Here is a 27,605-nt window from a genome sequence, read left to right on the forward strand (position 1 = left end):
CACATAGCACTTTAAAAAACTGACAGATTAGGCCTGGAGCTCTGATGGTTTTTATTGTCAAAATGAAATACTATATAATGAGTCCGATCTCCTCAGTGCAAAAAGCATACATCATTCATTCTTGGAAATAATTTACTTTACTGCTCCTAAGTGGCCATTTAAGAAATAATCGCTCCATTGCACAAAATGGGCAGTTCACTTCCAATCACCCAAAGGAAGTTTTCAGCAGAGCTTGTAAAAAGCAACAGTTCTGAAATATGCATCTTTGAGACAGAATAGATCACAACAAAATAGGAGTCTTTACATTTTTAGCTAGATGTGATTTTAATATAATTTGGAAACCAGCACAAGGTTTACTACATTACTGATATTCCTTTTTTTTTCTTCTAAACTTCACATAAGGTTGACATAAAAACAGGACCTCCTATCTATGTGGCAGCTTCAATTTAAAGAGTCCTTAGCTTTTCTGAATTGATACGTATAGTGTATGTCTGAAAGAGGCAGAAACCAGGCCAGCAAAACATAGTATTAGCTTCTAGAGAAGAAATGGAGAACATTTGATACATTTGTTCATTATATATAGCTCCAATCGTGAATGAAATGAATACCTCATTTAATACTCACAATGACTCCTGAAATACTATTACTGTCCTTATGAGAAAATTAAGGCGCAGTGAAGCCATGAAAATAGTACACAGAAGAGCTGAAATGTATTGCCATACTTGTCTTTCCTCTTGCTTATTTTTCTTAAAAAGGATGACTAAAAAGCTAAAATAACTAAACATTAAATTTTGTTGCTTTGAGTTACATGGTACCCTATTTGTCCTCGTATTTATCGGAATTGGCAACTGCAAAACCTTAAATGACAAGCTAAAGAATTTAGATTTATGTTCACTAATCATTCATTCATACATAATATATTTAATGAGTACCTTCTGTATGCTAGATATTTCCAAAAAAGTAACTAACTAAACATTTCATTTAATTCTAAAACAACCCACTTCAGCTCAGAAAGGTAAATAACTGGTCCAAATCGGTAGTAAAAGAGTGGAGCCAGGGAACAAACAGAATCCTACCACTACAGATCATGTTATTTCCTCTACCAAGGAGATAAAAGGTAAACACAAATATTTGGTAAAGGTCAGTAAATGTTTTGGAGGAACCCCTATGGGAACTCTTAGGAAGATTACTTACTGGCTTGAGGCTACAAGTAGGGGAGGGAACAAAGAAAGGACTAGGAAGGGTGTCAGGAAAGGTTCTTAGAAGAAAGTAATAATTCAGCTAAGGAAGAGGACTTAGGCAGAGGAAGAAGGGAAGGGTGTTTAAGACAAAGGGAAGAGCATGTGCAAAAGGAAAATCAAGTGAGAGACTATAGAACATTTGAGAGACTCTAGTAATAAAGTTCATAATGATCAGCATATAATGTATATACAGGAATAAAAGAAGGGATGGACAGAGCAGCAGGCTAAGAGCAGATCTAATGGGCTTTACACACCAAGTTAAGACAGTGTCCAAAATGTCCAAGGACACCTTTTCAGCAGAGCAACACAAAGTTGTCTTTCAGGAGGATGGTGGTATGAAGGGCAGATCTGGAAGGGAAAGTGACTGTGAACAAGATGACGACAGGGTGGAGTGGATTGGAAGGGATGAATCGGAGAGCAATTTCAAAGGGACAGATGACAGGGCCTGGTAAATAGAAACGGTTAAGGAAAAAAAAAAAGAATGGGGGTAAAGATTATTCCAAAATTCTGAAGCTGAGTGAATATGAGATTATTGTGTTGATAAAAGAAATGGAAATAACTGTAAGTAAAACAGGCTAGTTGGATTTTAGATATGTTTCTCCAAGATTCAAGGCTTTTATACTGCTAGAAATATTTTTCTGAAAATTATCTTTAAATCAACTCACTTTAAAGAAACATAAAACCTTAACTTAATTACATCCAGGAAATTACAAGTTTGTTGGGCCAGTTATTTATATTTAGCACACATTAAAACCAAATTATAATCTTTAAAATAAATATTATCCATGTATCAGCTAAGTCATCTTGCACATAAAGCAAATGTCACTTCAAGAGTGTTACTTTAAGAAGGGCTGCCTCTTGTTTTTAAGATTTATTCATTTTCTCTGTGGTGGAGTGAGAAGAATTGGAGTTTTAATGACAAAGGCCTTTCTTTTACTTGGGCTTAAAAGATTGCAGGCTAGAGTAACAGTAATTAGAACTAACTTTACAATCATGTTCATAATGAATTTCTTGAGTCCATGCCTTTGTCTGTAGATTCTGAAATAAAAATTTATATGGTCACTTTTCATGAAAATATATATGTGGACCATAAATATGTTCACAGGGAATCTTCCAAGTCATGGCATTTATGTTCCAGGAATTGCAATGTAAATCAAATCAGTCCTTCCCACAGAAAAAGTATTCTAGTCAGGAAGCTATGTTATAGAGGAAGGGCCAAAGTGACACTGGTACTATACTTCACTAACTATAAAGGACATAGGTATATATTATTTAATATACAACTAGCAAAGTATATATGAAAAACAAGTCAAGTTAGTTAAGAGACTCCTGAGAAAATAACTGTGAAGGTAAGAGGTGAGGCTATGATGCTCTGAAGGAAGTTTCCCTGGAACCAGAAATAAAAGAACTATGTTCCCCACTCCACTGAGAGAGAAGAATCTATCAGTAGGAACAGAGGCAATAAGATATTATGTGTCAAAGCATCTCTGGAAACAGAACGACTCTGCCTTAAGCTCAATAGACATGAACTAAATGGCTACAATACATACACCTTAACACTTTCCCTCACCTCACAAATACCTTGCCCTCATCATATATTACCGGACTGACATAGAATGTTAATGGCAGAAAATCCTCTGGGTAAGTTATGGAAAGAAAGGGTTACAGAAGGTATTACTCTATAACTAAAGGCTAGTCAAGTAACAATTGTAGTCAAAATAAAACTTTGATTGCTTGAAGACTGGGCCAAAAGATAGTCACACAGAGTTCAATACAATGAATGGTAATATCATTTGTCTGGAGGAAAGAACTATGCTAGGTAATACACATTAAATGGAAGAGTCAACATATTGATTAAAAAAAAAAAGATACAGAAATTATTCTGGCAAAAGGAAAATCAATGGAACCATTTACTCAGAACAAAACTGAAGTGAAAAAGATAACAATGAAACTGATGAAACCAGGATAAGCTGTCAAAGGGTCCAACTGTTAAGACTAAACTATTAAAATCAATAAAATGAGATAACCAGGCCACAGGAAATCAGTTACTATAAAAGAGAATATATAAAGTAAAACAGAGAAAAGAAAACATAAAATTATGATGAGAACTGACTAAAAGAGTAGAAACTGAACTCTTGAAAAACGGTTAATTGGAATTATTTGAATTAGCGTCTGTTTTTATTAAGCAAAGATATGTGAAATTTCACAGTTATTGTGGATATGATTTGGGAAGAAGGGAGATGGCTGGAATATGGCTTTAGCAGAGGATACTGCTTCTAAAACAGCTTTAAGACGTTCAAGGGAAGGATAAGGGAAAAAAAGTCTTACTGTTTAGGCTATTCTCATAAGAAATCTCCAAACCAGAGGGTGAATCAATGGCGGGTGAAGTTTAAAGGAAAAGGAAATTATTATAGCAGTTTATGAAGTCCTCCCCACCAGACAGAAGACACAACTGATGTTTCATTAACGTATATTTTAAAAACTGGCACAGAAGCATCTGACTGGGAATTTTAACTATCTGGACTTTTGAAAGTAGTATTATATTTTATAGGTAAGGCAAGTGATACGTTAAATGCCTTAATCAGAATCAAGGTCTTCTTTTAGTCCAGTGCTATTTCTACCCAACTGTTTTGATCATCAAGAGCATTAAAGATCAACTACAATACATAATATGAAGAAATTCAGCTAAAAAAAAAAGACATTAGAAAATCTTAACATCGTAATTGATATGAAGAAGACCTGGGGTTTTAAATTAACTCTAAATTGACTATGCCTACAAAGAAATCAGATGGGGCAAAGAGGCCAGTGAAGAATTTGGACACTATATCCATATAAAGAATAACTGAAAAAGAAGATGAATTTATGCTAAATTAGAAGAAACTCTGTAAGGGTGGGTGGGTGGTTGGTTGGAAGGGTAAATAAATCCATGATAAATTGACTAGGTCTTAGAAATACAAGAAGGGCTATATTATGTTGTAGTGAGCTGAATGGTGGCCCTCAAAAAGATATGTCCATGTTCTAAGCCCCAGAACTCGCAAAGAATCTTTTTTGAAAAACTTTTTTTTACATCTTTGCAGATGTAAATTCAGTTAAGGATCTTGAGATAAGGAGATCATCTAGGACTATATGGGGAGGCCTTAAACTCAAGTTTAAGTGTCCTTACAAAAGACACACAGAAGAGAAGACAGACACAGAGAAGGCACGGTGAAGACAGAAGCAGAGATTGGAAGGATGTGGCCAGAAGCCAAAGGGGCCTAGAAGCTGGCAGAGGCATGGGGCAGATTCTCCCCTAGAGCCTCTGTAGGGAGTGCAGCCCTGTCGACACCTTGATTTTGAACTTCAGGCCTCCAGAACTGTGAGGGAATAAAGTTCTGTTGTTTAAGCCACAGATTTGTGGGAAATTGTTATGGCAGCCCTATGAAACTAATGCTAGTCTAATATGTAGACTAGAGGTTAGATTTCTGTGCAAAACAGGGTAAAATGTAAACATAAGATTAATAGATTATACATGGGGCAGATTTGGGTGTACTTTAAATTACAAGCATTTTATCATACCTGCCCAAATTGTAACAAGTTATTGTCCCACATGGATATAAAAAGGGTAATTCCTACATCTGGAAGAATGACTTAGTGACCTCTAAAGATCTTTCCCATTCTAAGATTCTATGTGTATTAGTAATAGTCAAGTCAAACTCAGGAATTTATTATTTGATAGTTAATGGTAATAAAATCATACAGTGATAAGTTAAAAACTCATTATCCTGTCTAAAAACCGAATGACAAACAGGAGGATCTTAATTCATAAACACCCTAATGATGACTTCATACTAAGACCTTCACAGCCATTTCAGATATATCTGAAAACAGGCTAAGTCTATAAGCATATGGCCAAGTTTTGGTTCAGCATTATTTTAGGCTCCAACTAGACAATGGAAACTTCATAAAGAAGCAATTTTTAAAACGTACACTTGCCCAAGAATTATTTTGCTATCCAATTTAATGGATAATTGCTTCATGAAGATTTTGCTAAATAGTTAACATAAAAATTTCTCACTAGTTTTAAGTGGAGTCTAGTCACATTAGTAATAAAATGAGATGAATAATGGCTAACACTTTTTGGAAACAAAATAATGAGGAAAGATTTTGAAAACATTCTTTTGCAGGGGTTTCATGGCCTAAGTTTTGATATGTAATAAAACATATTGAGCCAGACTGCTTATAAAGATACAATGAAATAACAGATTCTAATCATCTGTTAGACAATTTTGGAAAGAAGTATAAAATACTAGATTCCTAAAGCTTTTTCAGAAATTTGTTTTGAGTTTTAAAAGAGCAGCGAAGAAGCAAAAAAGAAAGAACAAGTGGCAATTAATAACTCTTAATATTAAATTAAAAAGACTCAACTATATATGAGAGCTTACCTGTTCTGTTTCAAAGATGTCCCGAAGGTGTTCAAGACCAAGGCTTTTCAGGAATTGGCTAATATTCATGTCAAGACCAGCAACTAAAACAGACATACATTAAAGTTTTTCAGAAAGAAGTTTATCAAGCTAAAGGAAGTTCTAGTATTTATTTAAAGCCGCGGCTCTTTGACACCCTTGGCTGTGCAGATGATTTTACTTCAAGTTACCTCTGAATTTGATGGGGAAATAAAAGCAGAGTTTATCTTATCAGTAGTACTTATATTAATATTATAAAGCATAATATAATGCTTTTAGTGAAATATTTAACAGTGGAATTTAAAAATCCAAATTTATCAGCTATTGTTTCAGCTTTCATTTATCAGCTATCGTTTCAGTTTTCATTTCTTACATAATCTCTCAGTATTTTTCTGATATAATTTCAGTAATAAGACTCACTCAGTTCAATAAGATACTATGGTTGGAAAAGGATATACTGGGATACACATAAGTAAGAACAAAGTAGATGCCAAAGAATTTATTCTACGAAGACATATTTCTTATAAGCTGTTGGGTACATGAAAACTTATAGACAGGATGTCTTTAAGTGAGGTGTTCGATAATTACCAATAGAAAAGTGAATCTGTTCATTTAAAACCGCAAAACCAATACGCGTTCACAGGTGTACTTGCCTTCTCCTTCCTTCCTTTCTGCGCCTGCTGCGCCATCCCCAGCGTTAGACGCTCCTCCTACTGCCAGTTCTGCTAAGGGGCCGGTGAGGTTATCTATGCTGCTAGCAGCAGACAGGCAGGAGGGGGTGGATGCTGGTGAGATCAGAGAGGCACTCACTACAGTAGCCTGAGGTTTAAAACAGGTAGGTAAGGCCTCGGGGGGCATGGCGTCTATCAGCAAAGCTCTGATATCGTCAGCCTAAAAAAAAAAATAAATAAAATAACACAAAAAAATTATGTTTTAAAACAATAAGTTTCTCGCTAAGGACAAAATGCTGAGTGAATTTTTTCTTTAATGAATGCTCCATTATTCCCTTTTTTTTTTTTTTTTTTTTTTTTGCGATACGCGGGCCTCTCACTGCCGTGGCCTCTCCCGTTGCGGAGCACAGGCTCCGGACGCGCAGGCTCAGCGGCCATGGCTCACGGGCCCAGCCGCTCCGCGGCATGTGGGACCTTCCCGGACCGGGGCACGAACCCATGTCCCCTGCATCGACAGGCGGACTCTCAACCATTGCGCCACCAGGGAAGCCCCCCTATTGGTTTTTGATCATTCCTTCCTCCTTCCTTCTCTGATCCACAGCTCCAGAGAGTCCCAGTAGTTTCAATGGGTAGAATGGAGAAACTATACAATTTTTAAAAAGTATTTCATCTTTTGAAGATCTAATGTGCAGCTTGGTGACTATAGTTAATAATACTGTACTATATTCTTGAAATTTACTGAGAGTAGATCTTAAGTATTCTCACTGCACACACAGAAAAAAGTTAACTATGAAAAAAATCCAAGAATGTGAACTACGTTGACTCCTAGAAATACCTTTTAACACTAAATGAAAAGTGTGCACACAATTGTTCATACTTATTACACATGTATTCAAAGGACATGTAAATGAAGAAAGATTTGAATAGAGTTAAAAAAATAAAATATTTCATCTTTCATCTAAAAAGGAGCACATTTTAGAATGCTGATTCTCAATCATCTCTTCTTTAGAAGGAGTTTCCATACATAGTATGTTTTGTTTATGCTTAACAACTACAATAATTTTTGTTCAGTTATTTAGTGCATACTTAATAATTTGATGTGCAATTAAAATCTGGTGAAATTTTAAAGGGACAGCACTTATTTTGGCTAGCTTATTCACGAACTCTACAGTCTGCTAGGCACAACTGCTGTTAGAGTATGTGGGAGATTGCCCCCAAAGAGAGCCAGCTATCAATTCTTTCTTCCAAGTACATCTGTGCCCCTCCTTCCATCAGAGGTGGCACCTCCCTCCCCTGGAATCTGGGTTGCCTATGAGTTTCTGTGACCAACAGAATGTAGAGGAAGTGATGTTCTGAGGCTTTTGAGCCAGGCTTTAAAGCGATTGGCAGTTTCTACTTTTTTTCTCTTAGAAGTCATCCTCCCATGCTGTAAAGAAATTTGAACTAGACCACTGACTGTGAGATACTATGCAGAGAGAGGTACTGTAGGATTTAAGGCCATCCGAGATGCTGCAGCCTCAGCTGAGCTCCCAGCTAAAGGGAGTTGCCAGAACAGCAGAATTGCCTAGCTGAGCCCAGTCAACCCAGAGGACTGTGAGGAATTATAACTGTGAGTGGCACTGTATTAGCCACTCACTTGGTTTTGGTTAAGCTACTGTTTTGAAAATTGTTTGTTACTCAGCAACAGATATATAAAACAGAATGTGGCTTAGAAAAGTATTTTTGGTTAAAAAATTCTAAATTATGTGACCATACAGTAACTCCCTGATTTCCAGAAAATTCAGTAAAGATGTTTCTTTACTGTGTTTAATTCTGTAGTTAAATAGCATTTAACCACAAAAATTTAATTCTTGATTTTGAAACTATTTCTACAATATATCAGTTTACTTTTCCATCTTCCGAAGAATGATATACTGCTTAGAAGATAATTTTTCTTTGACTATCTCACTCCCCTCAGGTAAATTACCATGAACATCAGATGCTCTAGAATAATAAGCCAAAGTAGAAGGTGTTAAGATATTTTATGAATACAATCTATATACAAGTTTTTCTATGATTCATGTTTTCCCTCCAAGTTAAGTATGGCAAAAAAAATTAACTTATTGCTTAGTTTGCCTTAATAGTTTTAAATTATATAAAAATGAGAACTCAAAAAAATTCATAAGGAAGGAAATTTGTTCTTCCAAGAGATATATGCACCACTAGAGGTAAACCTGTTAAGCTCTGGAATTTACTGTCATTTCTGAAAAGTATAACAAGCAATTCTAAATATTTTGAAATGAGGACTTACCGTTGCCAGATCTAAAGGTGTCTGGCCTTCTTGGTTCTTCATAGTTGGATCTGCACCATGTGCCAGGAGTAGGGCACAAAGTTGTGTCCTGCCTTTTTGGGCTGCTTCGTGAAGAGGAGTAAATGCCCACTTGTCTGTTGCATTTACACATGTGTTATATTTTATCAGTAACGCTGCGATGTCCACATGCTGAAGAAAAACAAAAGGATGCCAAGAGGTAAGAATGAGATTATTTGGTCAAGCTCCTTCAGGTACACTTGTTTTTATTTAACATTTCATTCCCTCTATATCTCTATTCTCATCCTTAACAGAAGTTTCTTCTATAAAAAAAGAATATTCATTGCACCCCTCCACCTGTATTTTGGACTTCCACAATTATTCTGTTACCCTGTAATTCTTCATGGGAGCTTTTAAAAAATTTTTTATTCAGCCTTATATTCAGATCTATCTTAAAAATAAACATATAAGATGAAACTATTACCTGACTCCAAGTTTCCTAATAATGGGCTAATCTGTCTGTCAAACTTTTCAAACCAGCATCCTATAACCATTGCTTCTCTTATCTTCCCATTTCTCTTTCTAACCTATTGCAACCTGATCTAGTTATTGAAAACACTCATCTCAAAGATTCTCAATGTTCTTTCTTCAGCCTTTGGGAAAGTAACATAACAAAACAACATTTTACAAAAATTAGTCTGTCGAGCCAAAATGACTTAGGGGGTGGAGGAAATGTCAGCTGCAGACGCATTAACTAATAACCTGGGCATGAGGTGATAAGATCCTCAACTGTGATGGTTAGAGAAGAACAGAAAAGAAGAGCTAAATTTAAGAAATTTCGAAGGCAAAAAAATCGGGTTTTAGAAAGACAAATTAACCACAGAGGAAGAAAGATGGAAAAAAAAAGTCAAAGGTGACTGCCTTTTTTCTTTTTTAATTTGGTCTAGAAGATTAAGAAAAAAAAAGGTAGATGGAAGCATTAACAGAAATTGAGTAGCAGAAGTTTAATTAGGAATGAAACCATAAGGAAGGTTCACTTGGGGTATGTGGTTTCTGAGGTACAATATCTAAGTAATGATGTTCTGTAAATGGTTTCACACAAAAGGTCAGAGCACAGATAAGAGGGTCATTTACTTATTCACTTACTCTCTCTTACCGACTCACCCACCAACAAAACATTTGCTGAATACCTATCTGAAGCTGAATTTCATGAGAATGGGAAGAGATGGGGAAAGTAAGGACAGAAGTATCCCAGGATAGAATTTAGGGCATGTTTCTTCAAATTTTCCTTTAAAATTCCTTAATATTTTCTTTGCTCTCTTGAAGACACTCACTTCAAAAAGAATAGGTACTTCTTCTGAGGTAGTATTAAAGTATTTTTTGTTTTTTTAAAAATATAATACAAATACTTGTTAATTTTAGGAAAAGTGATTTCAGAAAACAGAAAAAAATTTATTAGGAAAATACAAATCAGACAACTTCTAAGAAAGCTTCCATATTTGCTCTGACAATATAAAGACAACAACAACAACAAAAAAGAGCATAATCAGACTAGGGCTTCTGAAACAGGCCACGTTTTGTGATCTTTTGGGGATTATGAATGAGATATATCATGATTATAAAATTGATTCTAACACAAAAGATAAAAACAGGTAACATTTGTAGCACTATCAAAATCACTTAAAACAAAACAGACCCCAGTGGTTTATCTCCCTTATTCAAAGGATATATGTTGAAAAGAATAGCTATTTTTGTTCAATTAACCCAAAAGCACGGAGTAATTTCAAGCTTCTCCCCAGTAAGGTTATGGGGTGTTTAAACTAGGTTCCTGATGATTAGTTTTATTCTACTCCCGTTTGTATTGGCAGTATAATATAATTTGGTAGACTCATTTGTGTAGGCTTCCAAAATTAGATAGTCCAAGGAAAATTGTGTCTGTGTGTATAAAATGAATCATATATATGGTATGTATTATTAAACTTTCTTTATATTAAATTTATAGTTTATGCTTAGAGAAACCAATTACGTGCTTATTAAATTTGCTGACAAACATATGAAACAGCAATAAACAGGAAATATACTGCTATCCAAGTAGACTGAAAACACAATTCTTAAACCCTGTAAATAGCCACACCACTGGGGCAAAAAAAAGTAACTGAAATTTAAGGCTGACATATGCAATAAATAAGCTACATCTCAGTCCTATACAATACATAAGAGCAAAGTATTGAACTAGAAGGTCTAGAAAAGGAATTGAACTCTGCTGGAATGTTTCCAGGAGTCAATTTAATATGGTTTCAAAATTCAGCTGCAACACAAAATGCTTTAAACGACAAATGCAACATAAAAACACTGCAAGGGCCCTAATTTTAGAAAGTTGGGAAGTAGGGAGAAGAGAAACGTGTTTGGGTTCCAGTTAGAGCAATTTAATTGTACAATAATGTCATGAAATTCCCCTAACATTATACATTTTAGAGAAAGCATTAAAAAATGAAAAACTTGAGAGAGAAAACTCAGCAAATTGATTTACTATGGGATAATAGAAAACTACATGCTGTGTGGTAAATAAATATCAATGCCTTATATCTACTGAAGAGCAAAAAAATTAGTTGTCTTGTGTAAATGTATATTAAAAAAATAATATAAGGCATTATAATACAAAAACACTAAACAGGATAATGCACATTACCATTAATATATACTCTCATGAAATCTGTAACTTTTATTTAAACTCCTTAAACTATGTCTTTGTTTCTCCTTTTGGAAAAACTGAAGTGGTAAATAAGTTCTTTCTATATAAAAAGGCCCAAAGACACACAGAGAGCTGACTGAGCTCTCCAGAGGAAAAAAGGTAAAATATGTATCAAAGAATGATGACCAATAAATAACAGCTTAAGTAACTTTATGTAATTTCAGATATCTCACACAATTATTTTATCTGCAGGCTACCAGTCATTATCCACTACTGAAGTCAAGTAATCTATTTAATACTGATATTGAGCTGGTCAAACATACAGCTAATTCCTAAGGCTGTGAGATGTAAAAGTGACACACAGACCTTATTCTGACTGGCCCAGTATGAGGGCTGTGTGGATCGAGTTATCTCATAATAACTGTATTACCTTGGATTTGGATAGAATGCACTTTCCACATGCATGGTCTTAGCTAATTATCACAATAACCCTGTAAAGACGGTCTCAGCATCTAAGTTTTACTAGTGAGGACAGTGAAGATTAGAAAGATTAAGGCACTTGCTGAAGACTTGTGGGTTATGGAGGAAAAGATTAAAGACTAGATCCCAGATGTTCAGACTCCAAATTCAGGTCTCCATTTCGCCACATCTGCCTGCATGGTCTTGCTAGACTAAAACACAAGCGTCATTTCCTGAGAAGTTGAAAATGGCAGAGAGTATGATATCAGGGGAAAGCTATTTAAGTAGATATCACTGGGTAACCCTATACCTAAAACTACTCTACCAATAGCCTTATTTTAAATATAGAAGCCTCTATTCCATGCAAAGTGCCACCAAAATCTCCTTCACAAAACTATCATTTCAGGGCAGTACATCATATACACCATGCAGCCAGGCCAGTCCAAGCATCATTGATATTAATACTATATAACCAGTGTTCTGCCACCCTAACAGAGCCCTATAATTTCATTAAAATATCCAGCCAAGGCTTATGTGCTATATGAATAAAAAGGGGCTTTGGAAAGACATATGGATTTATATGTCTAGAGATAATGAAAATATAATTATATCTACCCCTTAGCTAAAATAAGATAAAGTAGCTTAAACATTTTTTTATATCATGGTTAACCTTGGTCCTTATTTTTAAGTCTACTAATTGAGACTGAGATAAATACAGATTTGATGTGGTTACTGACAACAGGTTATATGATATACAAATTGCATTAGATAAAATTATTTCGTAGAAAAGAGTTTCTCAATGGAGGGAATGACCTTACCTACTGCCAACTGAAAATCACTATGAGATGTTACTGGGGGTGGGAGGGTGGGTATATGTTGCACATGGTAAAAACATGGTAACCAAAAAAAGTCAAGAAACTACCAAAGTAAAAGTTTTAGAATAAGAGTACATAGTCATTAGCTCACAGATATTTGATTTTTAAAGTTTCCAAGTTTAATACAAGAAGGATTTTTAGAGTGAGTAAAAAAAATCCACCCACACACTGAGGCAAAAGTACTTGCTACAAACATACTGTCTAGCTCATTAGCATTCTTTAGTAGAAGGACGGGATGAACCAGGTTGATTGAAACCTCTACCAAATGCCCTCTACACAGCCTGGAGAACTTTCTCTTCATTTCTACCTCCATAAGCTACATTCATTTACAAAGAGCTCAGCAGTAGGGATGTAATAAAAAGCAGGATAACATAAAAAGAGAGAATGAAACTAAAAATGCTCATGATTTTTCTCACTTGGAGTTAAAAGAGGAGAGCAGGAGTTGTGGATAATGGTGAAACAAGTTTATGAAAACGGAACAGCGGGCCTCTGGTCAGGAGGTGGACTGCATTACACTCCCTCAGCTAATGGCAAGATAGCTGCAAGGGAATACGAACAAAGACAAGGCCATCCTGCACTCTACCTTATTATATTTAGCCACAAAAGAGAACCACTATAAATTTTCTTTCTTTCACACTGGTCACAAAATGACACATATGTGTAATAAGTAGAATCTCAACACCTTTCCCATCAGAAGAATGGGAATTAAAAGGTAAAATACTTAAACCTTAAAAATTTAGTTTTACTTTCTTCATCCTCAGTGACAACTATGAAAGCTATGAAAGGAAAAGACTGACGGGACTGAACTTTTCCACATCCACAAAGTATGGGATATACTGAAAACACAGTACATAGATCCACATAGTCTACACAGTTGACAGTTTATGTTTTATTAGATCAAGTCAAGAAGTATAATTCTACTGCCTACACCTATCCTCACTCATTAGTAGATTTATACAGACGTTAAAAGACACTGATCCCATCAGTTTTATAAACTCTTAACTGATAAACTTTTAACTGAGGCTTAGCTTCATGGAATATAATACGGAGAGAAGGATCATGCTAAGAAGTACTGGACATTATTCTCCAAATGATACATATCTATACTTATAACTCAAAGATAAAAGGATTATATGTATATGTAGTATATTAGCAGTAAATATTTAGCATGCCTGGTCTTCAGGAGAAATACACATTGTACAGTGAAATTGAGAATTTTATATGAAAGAAGGCTAAAAGAAAATTCTAATGATTTTAATAAAGGATTAATTATCTTTGGAAAGATAACTTCAAATACAGAAGTTTCAAGAGGATTTCAGTACTAATAATATATTTATTAAATCTGATAACTTTCAATTAGCATATATCACACTTGGAAGTAAAATTTTCTTTCCTTTCTGTCCAACTTGAAACTAGATTGTTTGCTTTCCTTGATTATTCCCACTCAGACATGTCATCTCCCTGAAATACTGGTCTTTGAGAGGGGGCATGAGAAGATGCAGATATTCTCATTATGAAGGGCAAGGGAGAAGAGAGTAAGAGAATATGGAAATCATGGTGATTAGTTTTTACTTACAGTCTGTCAGGCTTTTGCAAACCTATAAACTGTCCTCACCAATAATGATTCCATCTATGAGAGCCCCTAGTATGTACATTCTGGCACGTGTGCATCTTTACAGTCAAATAGGGATTCTGACAAGCACAAAAGCATTCATCTTCTTCCTGTGTGATTCATCAGACCTAAAGTGGGCCTTGGTGACTTCCAGGCAGTCAGTCCAACAAATGTCAAGGCACTGGAATACAACCCTCTTCCTCTTTCAGCTAATGATTACAGATTACAGTTACAGGGCTTTGCGAGAATCAATTGCGATTTTCACTGTGGGGTTTCAGCTAGTCATCTGAACTCTATGAAACCATATACACCAATAGCTCAACCATTTTCTTGAATCTTTCTAAGATGCTGAGGATAAACATAAGCAAGCATAACTTCCATGCCTATAGAGGAACCTCCTGGCTTTCATAGTTTCTAAAATCTACTTAAGGTAGAGTTAAGATACATTATCTACATCAATAAATATTAACTGAGCAGCCATTACATACCAATTATTGTGCTAGATAATGTGAAGAGACCAAAAAGCTATAAAAAGTATGGTCCTTGGCCAAAAGATAGTTATGCCTAACTGAGAACGCTAGAAACACTCTGAATATTAAGATTAAAATTGTACTAAATTATGCTGTCGGTTAGATATCTACTTATTGCATGCATGGTATGCATTTAACAAAGTAATAAATATCAGTGAAGTTTTCTAGACTTTAACTTTAGCATGCTCACCCCATAGGACGCTGCATTGTGAAGAGGAATTAAACCACCTTTGTCTTGGGCATTAACATCTGCTCCGTGCTCTAGAAGATATTCAGCTACTTCCAGGTTATTGTAGCCTGCTGTTAGAATGAAAAAAGGCAAACGTCAGCTTAAAAGAAGAAGAAAGATATGTATATAAATGATAAGGACCAGAAAACATTAATACTTTTTGCTTTAAAAGCTAATACTACTATCACATAATTAAGAATAAGACATTTACAATAAGAAATTTGTATAATTTATAATAAGAAATTATTTAAAATAACATCAATCAAGCATTTTCTGAGTAGTACTCTTCATGCTCAGCATTTCTTTCATCTTCTGGTGAGCTGTATTAGGTATCTAAGAAAGATCATGAGCCTTGGAAGTGCTGGTGATGCTTACCTGCCAAGTGCAGAGGGGTTGAGTTTCTGCCCTGGGTGTCTCGGCAGTTGATATTCTCTGGGGTACAGAGCTTCTGCACTCTTGCCAGGCAGCCCTTCTTGGCAGCATCCAACAAAGCAGCATCTCCTCTCAGTAAGTCTTGAATATCTGTGTCTCCTTCTTTTACCAAATCTAAAGGTGTATTTCCATCTCTGTTCTTTTTAGTTGGATCTGCTCCATGCTACAAAATAACCAAATGGGGTTTGTGTTTTCTGTAGTACCTTTGTTTTGTTTCTTTATTTTTAACTTCACCTTCACTCATCCAAAGAAAGATTATCTATTCTATATGCATTGTGAAAAACAGAGGCAATATTCGGTCTTTCTTGCAAAATTCCTACTTAGCAATATACTGGATCAGCTTTCTAACTATCAATACTTCCCAACCAAAGCCCCAAGCCTCAGGATCAACAGTGATGGTGAGTGGGAAAGGTGTCGAGTGTCTTTTACTTTTCATATCATATACTTTCTCAGACTCCAAGCTGTCTTCAGAAACCACTTTTCCTTTTAATCATGGCCTGGATATTAATGTTGACCAGATTTCAATTATATAGAGATATTCAGTGTTGATGAAATGAGAAGAGGAAGACACACAGGTGGAAAAAGTACTTAATTCCAAAAGGAATCAATAAAAAGAAAGTTTGGTAATTTAAAAATATTTCCATTGTAAGTCTTAGAACCTATCATGAAATTAGGTAGAAATGTATTAACAGTTAATTTGATTTTAAAAGTTTAATCATCTATACCTATGAAATAAGGTCAATAAAAGTCAAGAATCTTTATTACAGGCCTGACACAGACTGCTATAGGCTCAATGGAGAAATCTGGAATAACCAACCTAGACAATGAATTCACATTGTCCTAGAAGTTATTTCTTACTAACCAGTGATAATAAAAATGAGTATCAAATACAGTGTTATTCTCAAAACTCATAAGAACATACTTGATCCCATGAAAGTGGCAGAAGAATTTTATATTTAACCAGGACAAGTTTTTCTCTAGTTTAAAAAAAAAAGAGGAAATGACATAAATACATGTCCAGTCATTTTTCACATCTTTTAATTTCACATCTTTTAATTTAACTTCATATCCTTTAATGTTTAAATAATGCTTAATAATTAGAAATGAGCTTGTTAACAATAATAAAATAGCTAGTAAGAAGAAAAAAATCAAACTTGATGGAAAAACTTGGTTCTTCTCGTACAAATGTTTTCTGATATTAATACTGTAAGTATCAGATAAGCAATGCAAACTAATTCAATTCTTTCCAAAGCCTACCTTGTTGAACTGTGATGAACTCAATATAATCAAGTCAGTTCAGAAAGGCTCTTCAGACATTACTCAAAGCTACTTGAGTATCATGATATCACACTTAAACATCCCCCTAAAATAGAAAGTGGAAGCAGGCTCTACAGTACTTACTGTACTGTATTATAGAATAATTTACTCTGATGTAATTTTATGTCCTAACCAAATAATAAATATAATTACTTTATATTTTATAATTTTTAAAATTACATACTTTTAAAAGGAGCTTGCAGATTTCATATTTTCCTTTAGCTGCTGCTTCATGTAGAGGGGTAAATTTCCATAAGTCTGCCACATTGACAGAAGCCCCATGCCTTACCAAGAGCTCAGCTACTTCATAGTGTCCATATGAACAAGCATTATGAAGAGGCACCAAGCCACTAAACAAAAGAAAATTATTTTAAAGACATACAACAAATCTTTGCATTAAAATGATATGTATAATAAAAATAATTCTCTATGGCATTGACTATACTGAACACTCACTTAAAAAAAAAAATTCTCCTCTGATCTTGAAGATAGCATCATCCATTTCCAAATAAGGATTAACAATTTCAAAAATTTCAGAAATGTCCCTTTCAATATAAGGACCTTGCTTAGTTTCTTGGTGATGGATATAAATTTCACAGCAATCTTTATTCTTAAAATACATATAGATATACCCATAAAAAAAGGTTCTATTATAATACTTTTAATTCAGGTTTCATCCTGGCAATATAAAGAGCAACACTACAAAGTAATTTCAGGAATAACTAATTAATAATCTGGTTTTATCATCTCTCAGATTTTCTTCCATTTGGGTCTTCCTAGTGAAAATTGTATGCCTGCTTACTTATAAATTACACAAATGCACTCTAACTTATTTACTTAGGCAAGTTCAACCTTTTGTTTTGGGCTTTTTAAAAAATTCTTAATAATTTAGTAGTGGTTTCTGTGCATAGATTTAAATATTTAGGTGCCAAGAAATGAAAACTCAAAATCCAAGTGATAGAGAAACTTCAGTATTCAGTAAAGAAAATAATGAAATCAACCATAAACTCTAGTCAGATGAGCAAACAATCCTGTGATGACTCTAAGTTCTGATTGGAAGGCAGCTGGCATTCTAAAATGACAAAGATGTCCCCATAAAAAAGGGTGCATCAAAAGGATAAGTTTAAGTTGCACTTAGTACACAGCAAACACAAGGTATCAAGTTAGTACCTTTTTGCTTAGAGAGATCAGGTTTTTCTGTTTTTGTTTTTAATGTTTTGAGACCAAAAATACTGACTGCTAAAATGGGCCAATAGAGGGACTTCCCTGGCGGTCCAGTGGTTGAGACTCTGCACTTCCAACGCAGGGGGTGCAGATTCAATCCCTGGTCGGGGAACTAAGATCCCACGCGGCGCGGCCAAAAGTAAAGGGGGGGGTGGCGCTGATGGCAATAGAAACAAATGTCGGTTCCTCTCTAACGCACCATAATACTTTGAAAGAGCTAGTGATAATATTATTAAATATTCATGTCTGATGTGTCCCTTTTAAAAGATAAATAAACCCAAAATGGTTAACTGAGGTCTAAGTTGTGTGGTTTAATTCTACAGCAGTCTGGTATGTAATTACACAGAAAGGTGCTTATTTATATTTTGAGACGATATTACATTAACTCAGGATATGGAAGCTCATTTCAGTTAAAACTTCCTTCTTGCTTTTCTTTTTTTTTTTATTTTTTTTTTGAGGTACACGGGCCTCTCACTGCTGTGGCCTCTCCCGTTGCGGAGCACAGGCTCCGGACGCGCAGGCTCAGCGGCCATGGCTCACGGGCCCAGCCGCTCTGCGGCATGTGGGATCTTCCCGGACCGGGGCACGAACCCGTGTCCCCTGCATCGGCAGGCGGATTCTCAACCACTGCGCCACCAGGGAAGCCCCCTTCTTGCTTTTCTAAATAGCTTCCACGGCTGCTTTAAACTCTGTCTAGATAAATTAAAACAGTTCAGTAAACTAATATAAAAATAGAGAATATCTGAATGAGTAAAAATAAAATTATGTTTCTATTAATATGACTTTGGGATGGGTGGCTTCTTTTAGGAGGAGATTATACATTTTTAATAGCAGAAAAAGGGATGAACAATAAATTACAAACTATATAAACACATGTACATAATGCAATAAAATACTATATATAGGCATTAAAAGGATGAAATGAACTATTAAGTACTGACATGGAAAGACATTCAAGATATACTACTGGGTGAAAAAGGCAAATTGCAAAGCAGACCGTGTAGAGTGACATCATCATTTACGTTAAAAATAAGCTCCACCACAACAGAACACACACTGCGACAGGTCCTTCAACACTCCAGACGGTTACAACAAAATTTTGATGCTGTAATGTCTAAGAGGTGGGGTGAGAGGGACTTTTCACTTTCTACACTATACATTTCCATAATGTTTTAATTTATGCTTTAAACTTAAAAGAAACATGCATTACTTTTTTAATAGGGAAAAAAAATCTACAACTTCAAAAATATAAAGAAAAGAAATTTTAAGTATCAAGAAAATGAATCCCAAACAGTGAAATTCTAATGCATACCCTTTGTCTTTGGCATGGACATCGGCACCATGGTGTAGGAGGTACTCCACGACAGACACACGGTTATAGCCTGCCGCAAAGTGTAGGGGTGTAGAATGCCGGCCCTCTAAATCTCTGCAATTCACATTCTGAGGGCTGCAAAGTTGCTTTTATGGCACACACACACACAGGCAAACACAAAAAGAACGTTAGTATTTTTTCATAGAACTCGCTCCAAAATACTGCAGACATATTGGATAAATTGTATTTTTCTAATGAATATTTTTCCAAAGATTAGATAATACAAGTGATGTTTTAAAATCAGCACGATGTTTGGCTTTACAGTGTCTACAAATGTTCCGTTTGCAGAGCTATTTAATCTTTTTCAACATTTCCTGGCCAAAATCTTAATCAAAAAGAAAAACCCATAATAAGGCAAGCATTTCCAAGGCAAATGGTGCCTTCCTTCTTCATAGTTATAAGGCTTTCCTCCCCGAGACTGCCTGTAACAGCCTGTATGCTTGTACCAGCACACTCTTAGCCACTCTTTGCTCAAATAAGACCAACCCTGGCTGACTGCAGAATTACCCAGAATTCTTGCCTCCTTTGATGTGGCAGGCAAGAAGGCTCTGGAAAAATTACATTAATTCTGTCTGGGCCATCCACTTGGCCCTTCGATCCATCTCAGCAAAGCCATGCAGTCAACAATGTTTTACTTGATCTTTGAGGGGATATTTGTCTAAGTCTACGAGTCAGATTGATTCTGATCATATTCTAGTTTTTGGCCTTCTATCTCCTTCAGCTGTATCCTCCAAATCTCTTCTCTTTCACTTATTCTCCTTTTGAATATTATCATTTCAGCACAAGCTCAACTGTTTGCTTACAAAGCAGTAGAAGCAAAGTTAGGCCAGAGCGGTTGCATCGCTGATGGTGATAGATGGACTACAATAAAAATATTTGAGGAACAACTTATAAAGAATTTCATATTTTTTCAGTGAGAGGATTATTATCTATGTGTAAAAACAATCATCATCTCCATTTTACAGATAAAAAAACCAAGGCTCAGAGAAGTTAAGTGACATCCTTTTTCATACAGTTGGTAAGGGGTAGAATAAAAACTTAAACCCCACTTCCCTGATTCTTAATCTTTTGATCTTCTTGCTACATCACTTAATTACCCAAATTCAGGGAAGTGATGAGAACAGAGGTAATGAAAAGAAGAATTCTTAAGTTAAAAAAGCAGAGAAAAACGGTGACATTTTCTAGGCTACAGGTATGATGGCAAGGGCTTTCATATATAGCTCACTGTAATGAGCTATTATAATATAAAAACTCTGAACCTGGAAGATATCTATGGAGATACTGAGGAGGGGCTGGTAGGGTAAAAACAGGGATTTTCAGGTGGTACAATTTTTATATGACAGAAGGAAGTCTGGGCATAAGGGAGAGATTAAAATCTGAAAAGCCACTGTCATCTGGCCAAGTTATATCTTTTCATGACAACTGAGTCTGTGGCAAATTTTATATATTTTATTACTATATAAATTATAGAATCAAAAAACAAAATTAAATAGAAATAAATACATAAACTAGAAAGAAAGGCTACAAAAATTGACAATAAACACCTTCTATGGTGTCTTACATGACTGAAGCTGCTTCCTGCTGCTGCTGCTTTTATTCTAGTTCTTTATATTCTAAGTTAGCTTTTTTTTTTCTTTTGCAGACAACAGTGGCAAAGTGGGGATGAGGTAGGGAATGAAACCCAATTTATTTTACCTTATTTTACTTTTTTATTAACAAAAAGAAAGCCAATTCTGCTTATTAAATATTTGCTTTTTACTATTTGGAAGTTCTTTATCCTCTATTCTATTTCAATTTCTTTTTGAATGCCAAGGCAATTTTTATATCCTTCCTACCTGCTTCTCAAATACTTTACTCAGCAAACAGCCTTTTTTTCTAATAACTAATTTCTAATGCTTTCTAAAGCCTCTAAGGAAGGAAGTTTACCATGCTTAATTCTCACTTAATTTGTGCTTTGTTTTCTTCTGCCATTTCTACTCTATTCATAAAAATATATTTGGCCTTTATTGTGAATGGATTGTTCAAGAAACTTCGAAGCTGTGGCATGCTTTCTAATACATACATACAAGATGTAGGAATTAAAACCTACACATTAAAAAAATAATAAACTAATTTAATTGTAATGGGCACATATAGCAATTCTAGCACTGGGGTTATCATGCTGTGATACAGAAAAGGAGTCCTAATCACTTTTATATTTTAAAATTTTATTAGGATACATTTCAAATGATAAAAGTATTTTTAAGAAAAAATATATATAATTTCAGATCTAAGAGAAATTTAAAATTTCTCTCTAGTGGCTATTATGACTGAAATTTACTATCTTCCTTTAAATAACTTAGATGTTAATGTAAGATGGAAGAGAGGTTAGAAGTAGCCACATAATGCAACAAAAATAAAATTTCTAGGCAACAGAGTTTAGAAAGCGTTTACTGTCATTTTCAACCAGTATACATCATCAAGAGTACTAAAATTTGTTTGCTAAAAATCACAAAAACCAAGTTTGCTTAATAAGAAATGACAATAAGAAATGAGCAAGATTAGTTTGTAAAAAATAAGCTGGTAAGATTATCAATACCAAATTTGCAATTAGCCTTTCTTTAAAAGAAGGAAAAAAAAAACAAAACTACAAGACCAATCCCCAAACAAAAACAAAACTCATATCCCTTTCTGCTATTTTCATCCACACATGAATGATTATAGATGGGAAGTGTGTGTGTTTTAAAAAGGCATATTCAATATTAGAATATAATTTTATATTTGAAAAAATTCAATCTATAATCATTGTTTCTACACCACAAGTAAAGGTTGATAAAATTTCCTTGGCAAGCAATGACATAGAAAAGAAGATCCATCTTCTATATAATTAATTCCAAATGGTTGCAGGATCATAAGGATGCTTTCCTAGAGCAAATGTGAGAATCTCTTGGAAAAGGTCAAGAACATTGTTTCAAACTTTACTGTACTATTACCTGGGCTTGAACTAGCTTGGAAATTTATGAAAGTGGCCAAAATAACATTTTAATTAATAAAAGTGGAAATAAAAAGAGCATTCATGTAGCCAGAAGTAAAGTGACTAGAAAGTGGTTTAATGTAAGGCACATACTAGGAAAACCTTCACAGTTAAAGATCTCTCCTGTTTATGGATCTACTCTGCTCATCCCTTTTATTGTTTGGATTTGAGTAGTTTCATTTACAAGCTTAAAATGAATTGGTAAGCAAAGGTTCCACAGAGCTACCCAAGACATTAAAGTGCTGCCTTACCTTCACAGTTTCCAAGTCTCCGGCTTTAGATGCTTCTAAGAGCCGATAGTCAACATCAGAAGTGCGTATAGGTGTACTTTCTACATGAAAGAAAGGAAAGAGTACTGTTGGTTTTTAAGGAATCACAGAGTAGCTAAGGAGGGAAAATTATTTGGTGAATGGAAAGAGAGAGGTTAAGGTGTCGGAAATTTCTAAGATCTAATTTAAGGTTTTGTGGTGTCTTACTTCAATCTATATTCACCTTATCAGAAGCCAAATTCAAACAAATTTTAGGACACACAAATCCTTCTCCATCCCAATTACTCTTTCAAATTTTATGGTCAAAACTTGGCAAAGGGGAATGGAGAAACATAGGACCATGAGATCAAGGACATCTTTATGATACATTGGTCTTTCAAAGTGTTGGAGCGAAGCTTTGCAATAGATTCTGTTATGTAAACCGAGGGAAGCCACTCAACTTTCAGTGCTTAATGTTTAGCCTTTCTTTTTGGTCTCAATTTCTACAATATGAAACAGAAGTAATACTCCTGAAATCAGTGAACTTAGAAAATATAATCAGTGTACAAAAAAGGCCTACTAAATACAGAAATTTGTTTAATTCACATTTATTATGGCTTCAGGGAAATGCAATTTAAAATGTCTTAAGAGGTGTGATACAAATGTTAAATAGAATAATTAAATCAGGCTGTTGAGTCTAGAAGTTATGAGGCTAAAAAATGAGTTATTCTGATTAATCCAATACTATAAACAAACCAAAAATTCATTATACATTGGCCCAAATAAAAAGATTTTTAAAGATAACAATGCTTATCACTCAAAGTATGTTCATGGACATTAAGTGTGGCTTTTATAATGCACACGTGTACACACACTCATGTAACACAAAAGAACTTAAGTCCAGAAAACCTGGATTTAGACTGGGCTCTATTGTGATGATGGACAAATCATTTGATAGCTTAGTTTTCGCACCTATAAAGTGAGCGTTGGTTGGTTTCCCAGAAATTCTCTTCCAGGCTTAAGATTTCAGTATCTTGTGGCCAGAGACACCTTCCTTGAGCCCAGTGTCCAAAAGGGAAGATCAAGTGATGCTATAATAAGGTTTCAGATTTCAGAAGAAATACTTCAGCTCTTTCTAAAGTACTTAATTCAGGGAAGTGAGTTTTACAGAGTAAGTTATGGGAAGTCTTCAATGGAAGATAAACTGTATTTATTTAGTCATAATAATAATACTTAGCAGATAAAATGCTAAGATTAAAGGGAGGAAAGATGAGAGTATTTCATATAATGAAATACATTTTTGAAATATCAACAATTATTTTTCTTTAAAAGGGAGTTTATTGCATTTGTTAGTCTGCAGAAAACTTTACTAATGTAAACTGTTGGCAACTATAGACTTGGGAGCTGAAAGTGCAGGTTTCTAAAAGTGGATCTCAAATCTGGTATTAACAGGTGTTTTAAAATGAATCTTTAAAATATTACCCAGAACAGAACCCTAATAACTTACTATACATTCTATATGATTGATATATTCTTTCAGGAGTCATTATAGATATAACCTGGAATTGGATTAGTAAATACAGGTACAGTTGAAAAGTTCAGCCAGTACATGGTCTACAGACTACAGACACACAAGTTTCTTGCAGAAATATTAGTTTAAAAAATTATATCCTCTTCCAAATAAAAAATAATTCCCATTTAAAAAAAAATCTAAGGGCAAGACTTTACCGTTAATTTCTATTATTTGTATTATCTTTCCAGATCAAAAAAAAAATATGAAGAACTAAACTAAAAAGTTCTGGCACATACTAAATTAGGCATTTAATGACCTATATAATGCTTTATCTTACTCATCAATTTTTAAGAATTATCAAAATAATTGAAAAAATTTTCATTTGTGATTCACTATTTATCTTTTACCAGCAGTCATATATTCTAACTATTCATTTAGAAGACGTTTTAAAAGCATTACTGGAGCTAATCTGCTTAATTTATTCAATCCTTTCCTCACCATTTTGTCAATTACCTCTAAAAACTATGTACAGTATTATTAGAAAATCTGATGTAATAGCTATAAATGTTTGCCTGATTTATGGTTACAACTTATAGAAACTAACTTAAAATCCACTACTAAATGGTTCTTACAAAAGTATGAGAAAAATTTTTGAAACAAAAATCACACCTTTTAGAAATTATTAGAATTTACTGAGAAGGCAGAAGTATTTCCTAGTCAAAGAGTGCTTATCTTCTTTAAGCAAATGTTCTATTGCTCTGTAGAAACAGGAAGTTAAATGAAGGCATGTTTTTCATAGTTGAAGCTATAAATCCTATGATAGCAAATTTTATTCCTTTAGATAGATCTTCTTGGTATTGATAGAGAAGATGGCCTAGATAGGTCTAACTTTAACTGTCTAGAGATCATTACCTAAGACTGAAGTAGAATGCCACTACCTAAGAATGAACTAACACAAGGAAAATAAGCCAAATCAACAGCTTTGATAATGTGGCACAGTTACTCTTATGAGGCTGGTTAGCTCTGACTCAGCTCTAACAACACGTACCATGCTCCATAAGCCTGGAAAGGTCCCCTGTGTCCATGTATAGTAGTGATTCTTAACTGGGCTATACTTTTTGGGGGCCCTTCAGAAATTTGTGGGGTTAATTTTTGTCTTCTAGTGGAGTCATGCCCACTAGAGTAATAGCTATTACTATTGTAACAATTATAAATTATTTTACTGTAATTTACTTTCATTTTCCTTTTCTATTATAGATAGGGCATTTAATAATTATTTTTGGAAAGGTCTGTATAGTTAGGTCATAATATCTATGAATTTCATTTCTGGATAGTAAGTGGATGCTAGAAAATATTCATAATAAAGAGGGTACGCTGTGTCTGATGAAGAAAAGAACTACTGCATTATACGTAGGGAAAGTAGCAGACTTCTGATGCCTTGCCTGTAGCCTACTCTACTGTACTCTTTCAGTTTGTTAGGTCATTCTACAGCAGACATAATCCATGGAAAAAATTAAAAGAACGAGAAAGAAGAGTCAATTATATTAAATTTCTTTTGTAACTTCTTATTCATTTTTCAGTAGGCAGACTGTGTTATTTCCTCTAATTTGGGGGCTTTGGAAACTAGTATCTGTTTTTGTAACAGTTTTACGTTTGATCGCCCTCAATAAACTAGATACTTAAAATATATAACACTGTACTAGGTAGGCACTGTAACACTCAGTAAGATTTTATAATTATATTTAAACCAGGAATTCCACACTATTTATAGGAGTTTTAAGTAACCTTTGATCATAACACCCATAAGTCAGGTTTCCAACTTAACACTAAAAAAATTAAAGAAAATGGTTGCCTCTTTTCATGACACCTACCTCAACCCCACCAAAATAGGCTGACGGGCAGAGCCACAGGCTTTCCACAAGGAAAGGCAGGAAAAATATTCAGGCAAAGAAAATATTCCAAAGAGCCACTTAAAACAAGGGGCACAAAGTTTGCCTGTGGAAAGTGTTTATCAGTGGACAGACATGGAAGAGGAAGAACAGAATGCAATGTCTATTTGAACTTACCACTCAGAATCTGCTGCACTGCTTCGTTCCCCATCTGTGCTGCTGTAAAGCCTTGCAAAGAGATGATGGAGGGATCAGAGCCGTAACTCAGTAGCAGGCGGCAGGTCTGCAGGTGACCGGCAAGGGCAGCTCTATGCAAAGCAGTCTGACCAAGGGTGTCCAGTGCATTCATCTGAAAAATCATTGGGTGGGCGCATGAGATCGAGCAGCTATTTTTGTTCCCTTTTACACCCTAGCGAATAAATTATGAGAAAAATCAACTGTCAAAGCTTTTTGAAAAATACCACAGACTATTCATTATTAATTCTCGCTTACTGATTCTAAGAAATACCATCTTCTTAGTTGCCTTTCTCTGACCACCTTATTGAAAATTCTACCATATCCATCCTTTCCCTGAACGACTTCCTGTCCATCCTCCACACCCTGCCACTCTCCTCACAACTAGGGGTCTCTGTAAGGTCCCTGAGGGCTGGGACTCTTGCCTGATGTTCACTGCCTGCCACGTCAAAGATGCACATTAAATACTTTTGGATGAATGAGTTCTACCAAACTTGTTCCCGGAATATAAAGACAACAGAATAAGTAAGCAAAGATAGTCAAAGTAATTAATTACATTTCTTTTCTAATTTTAGTAAATGATTATGATAGAATGCCCTAATTGAATCACACATTTAACCAAAAACCTGATTTGAAGACTCAAAGGTTCCATTTTTAAAACTTTCAAGAATTATAAAGGAAGAATAATTTTAAGACTGTTAAGACAATGTTAAACTTCGGAATCATGTTTATAATTTGATCAAAACTAACTAGTCCTAACCTGTTTTCTAGGATACCCCAGTAAAGACTCTACTCCACTCAGACCAAAGTCCATGTTCATTGTACATGCTGCTTCTTTCAGAGAAGCCCTTCGTTCTGCCTTTCTGGGTTATGAGACCCAGTGCAAGTCTCACCTTTTCTAAGAAATCTTCCTTGATTACTTGAAGCCCTGATGATTACTTCCTTTCTGAACACCTATGTCACTTCAGCACTATTTTATAAATTAGAACACAGGGATAGTGTTTGCTTACCAAGTAAAACTAAGGTTACTGAAATACGGAAAGTGTTGTATAGGTTTTCTGGGTCCTCTAGAAAGCTCCTGTTAATGGTACATAGTAAATTCTCAAATATATGCTGGTTGGTTATTCAAACTGCTTGGGCACCCCCACCAAACACAAGATTAAGAAAAGAAAGGATTTAAGACAGTCTCCCTGTCTCCAGCTCTTCATTGTTGTAAGGCTGTGACACTTCAGGCAAGGGTTCAAATAAATTCTTTTTTAAAAAAATTTTTTAATTTTTTTTTTTATACAGCAGGTTATTAGTCATCAATTTTATACACATCAGTGTAT

At 34.8% G+C, this 27,605-nt stretch overlaps 1 protein-coding gene across 1 annotated transcript in view; it reads right to left on the bottom strand.

Moving 5' to 3' along the window:
• The window catches only part of TNKS (tankyrase), a 189,384-nt gene that overhangs the window by 21,381 nt on the left and 140,398 nt on the right, over positions 1-27,605 (bottom strand). The window contains exons 12-20 of the mRNA XM_024131525.3: positions 26,221-26,392; positions 22,645-22,724; positions 19,321-19,466; positions 16,969-17,134; positions 15,411-15,630; positions 14,997-15,106; positions 8,642-8,830; positions 6,334-6,571; positions 5,663-5,745 (exon numbers count right to left, since the gene is read on the bottom strand). Of these exons, the coding sequence (XP_023987293.1) occupies positions 5,663-5,745; positions 6,334-6,571; positions 8,642-8,830; positions 14,997-15,106; positions 15,411-15,630; positions 16,969-17,134; positions 19,321-19,466; positions 22,645-22,724; positions 26,221-26,392 (1,404 nt within the window). The remainder of the gene's footprint in view (positions 1-5,662; positions 5,746-6,333; positions 6,572-8,641; positions 8,831-14,996; positions 15,107-15,410; positions 15,631-16,968; positions 17,135-19,320; positions 19,467-22,644; positions 22,725-26,220; positions 26,393-27,605) is intronic.

This window comes from Physeter macrocephalus, chromosome 20 (assembly GCF_002837175.3).
Source record: "Physeter macrocephalus isolate SW-GA chromosome 20, ASM283717v5, whole genome shotgun sequence".
Lineage (NCBI taxonomy): Eukaryota > Metazoa > Chordata > Mammalia > Artiodactyla > Physeteridae > Physeter > Physeter macrocephalus.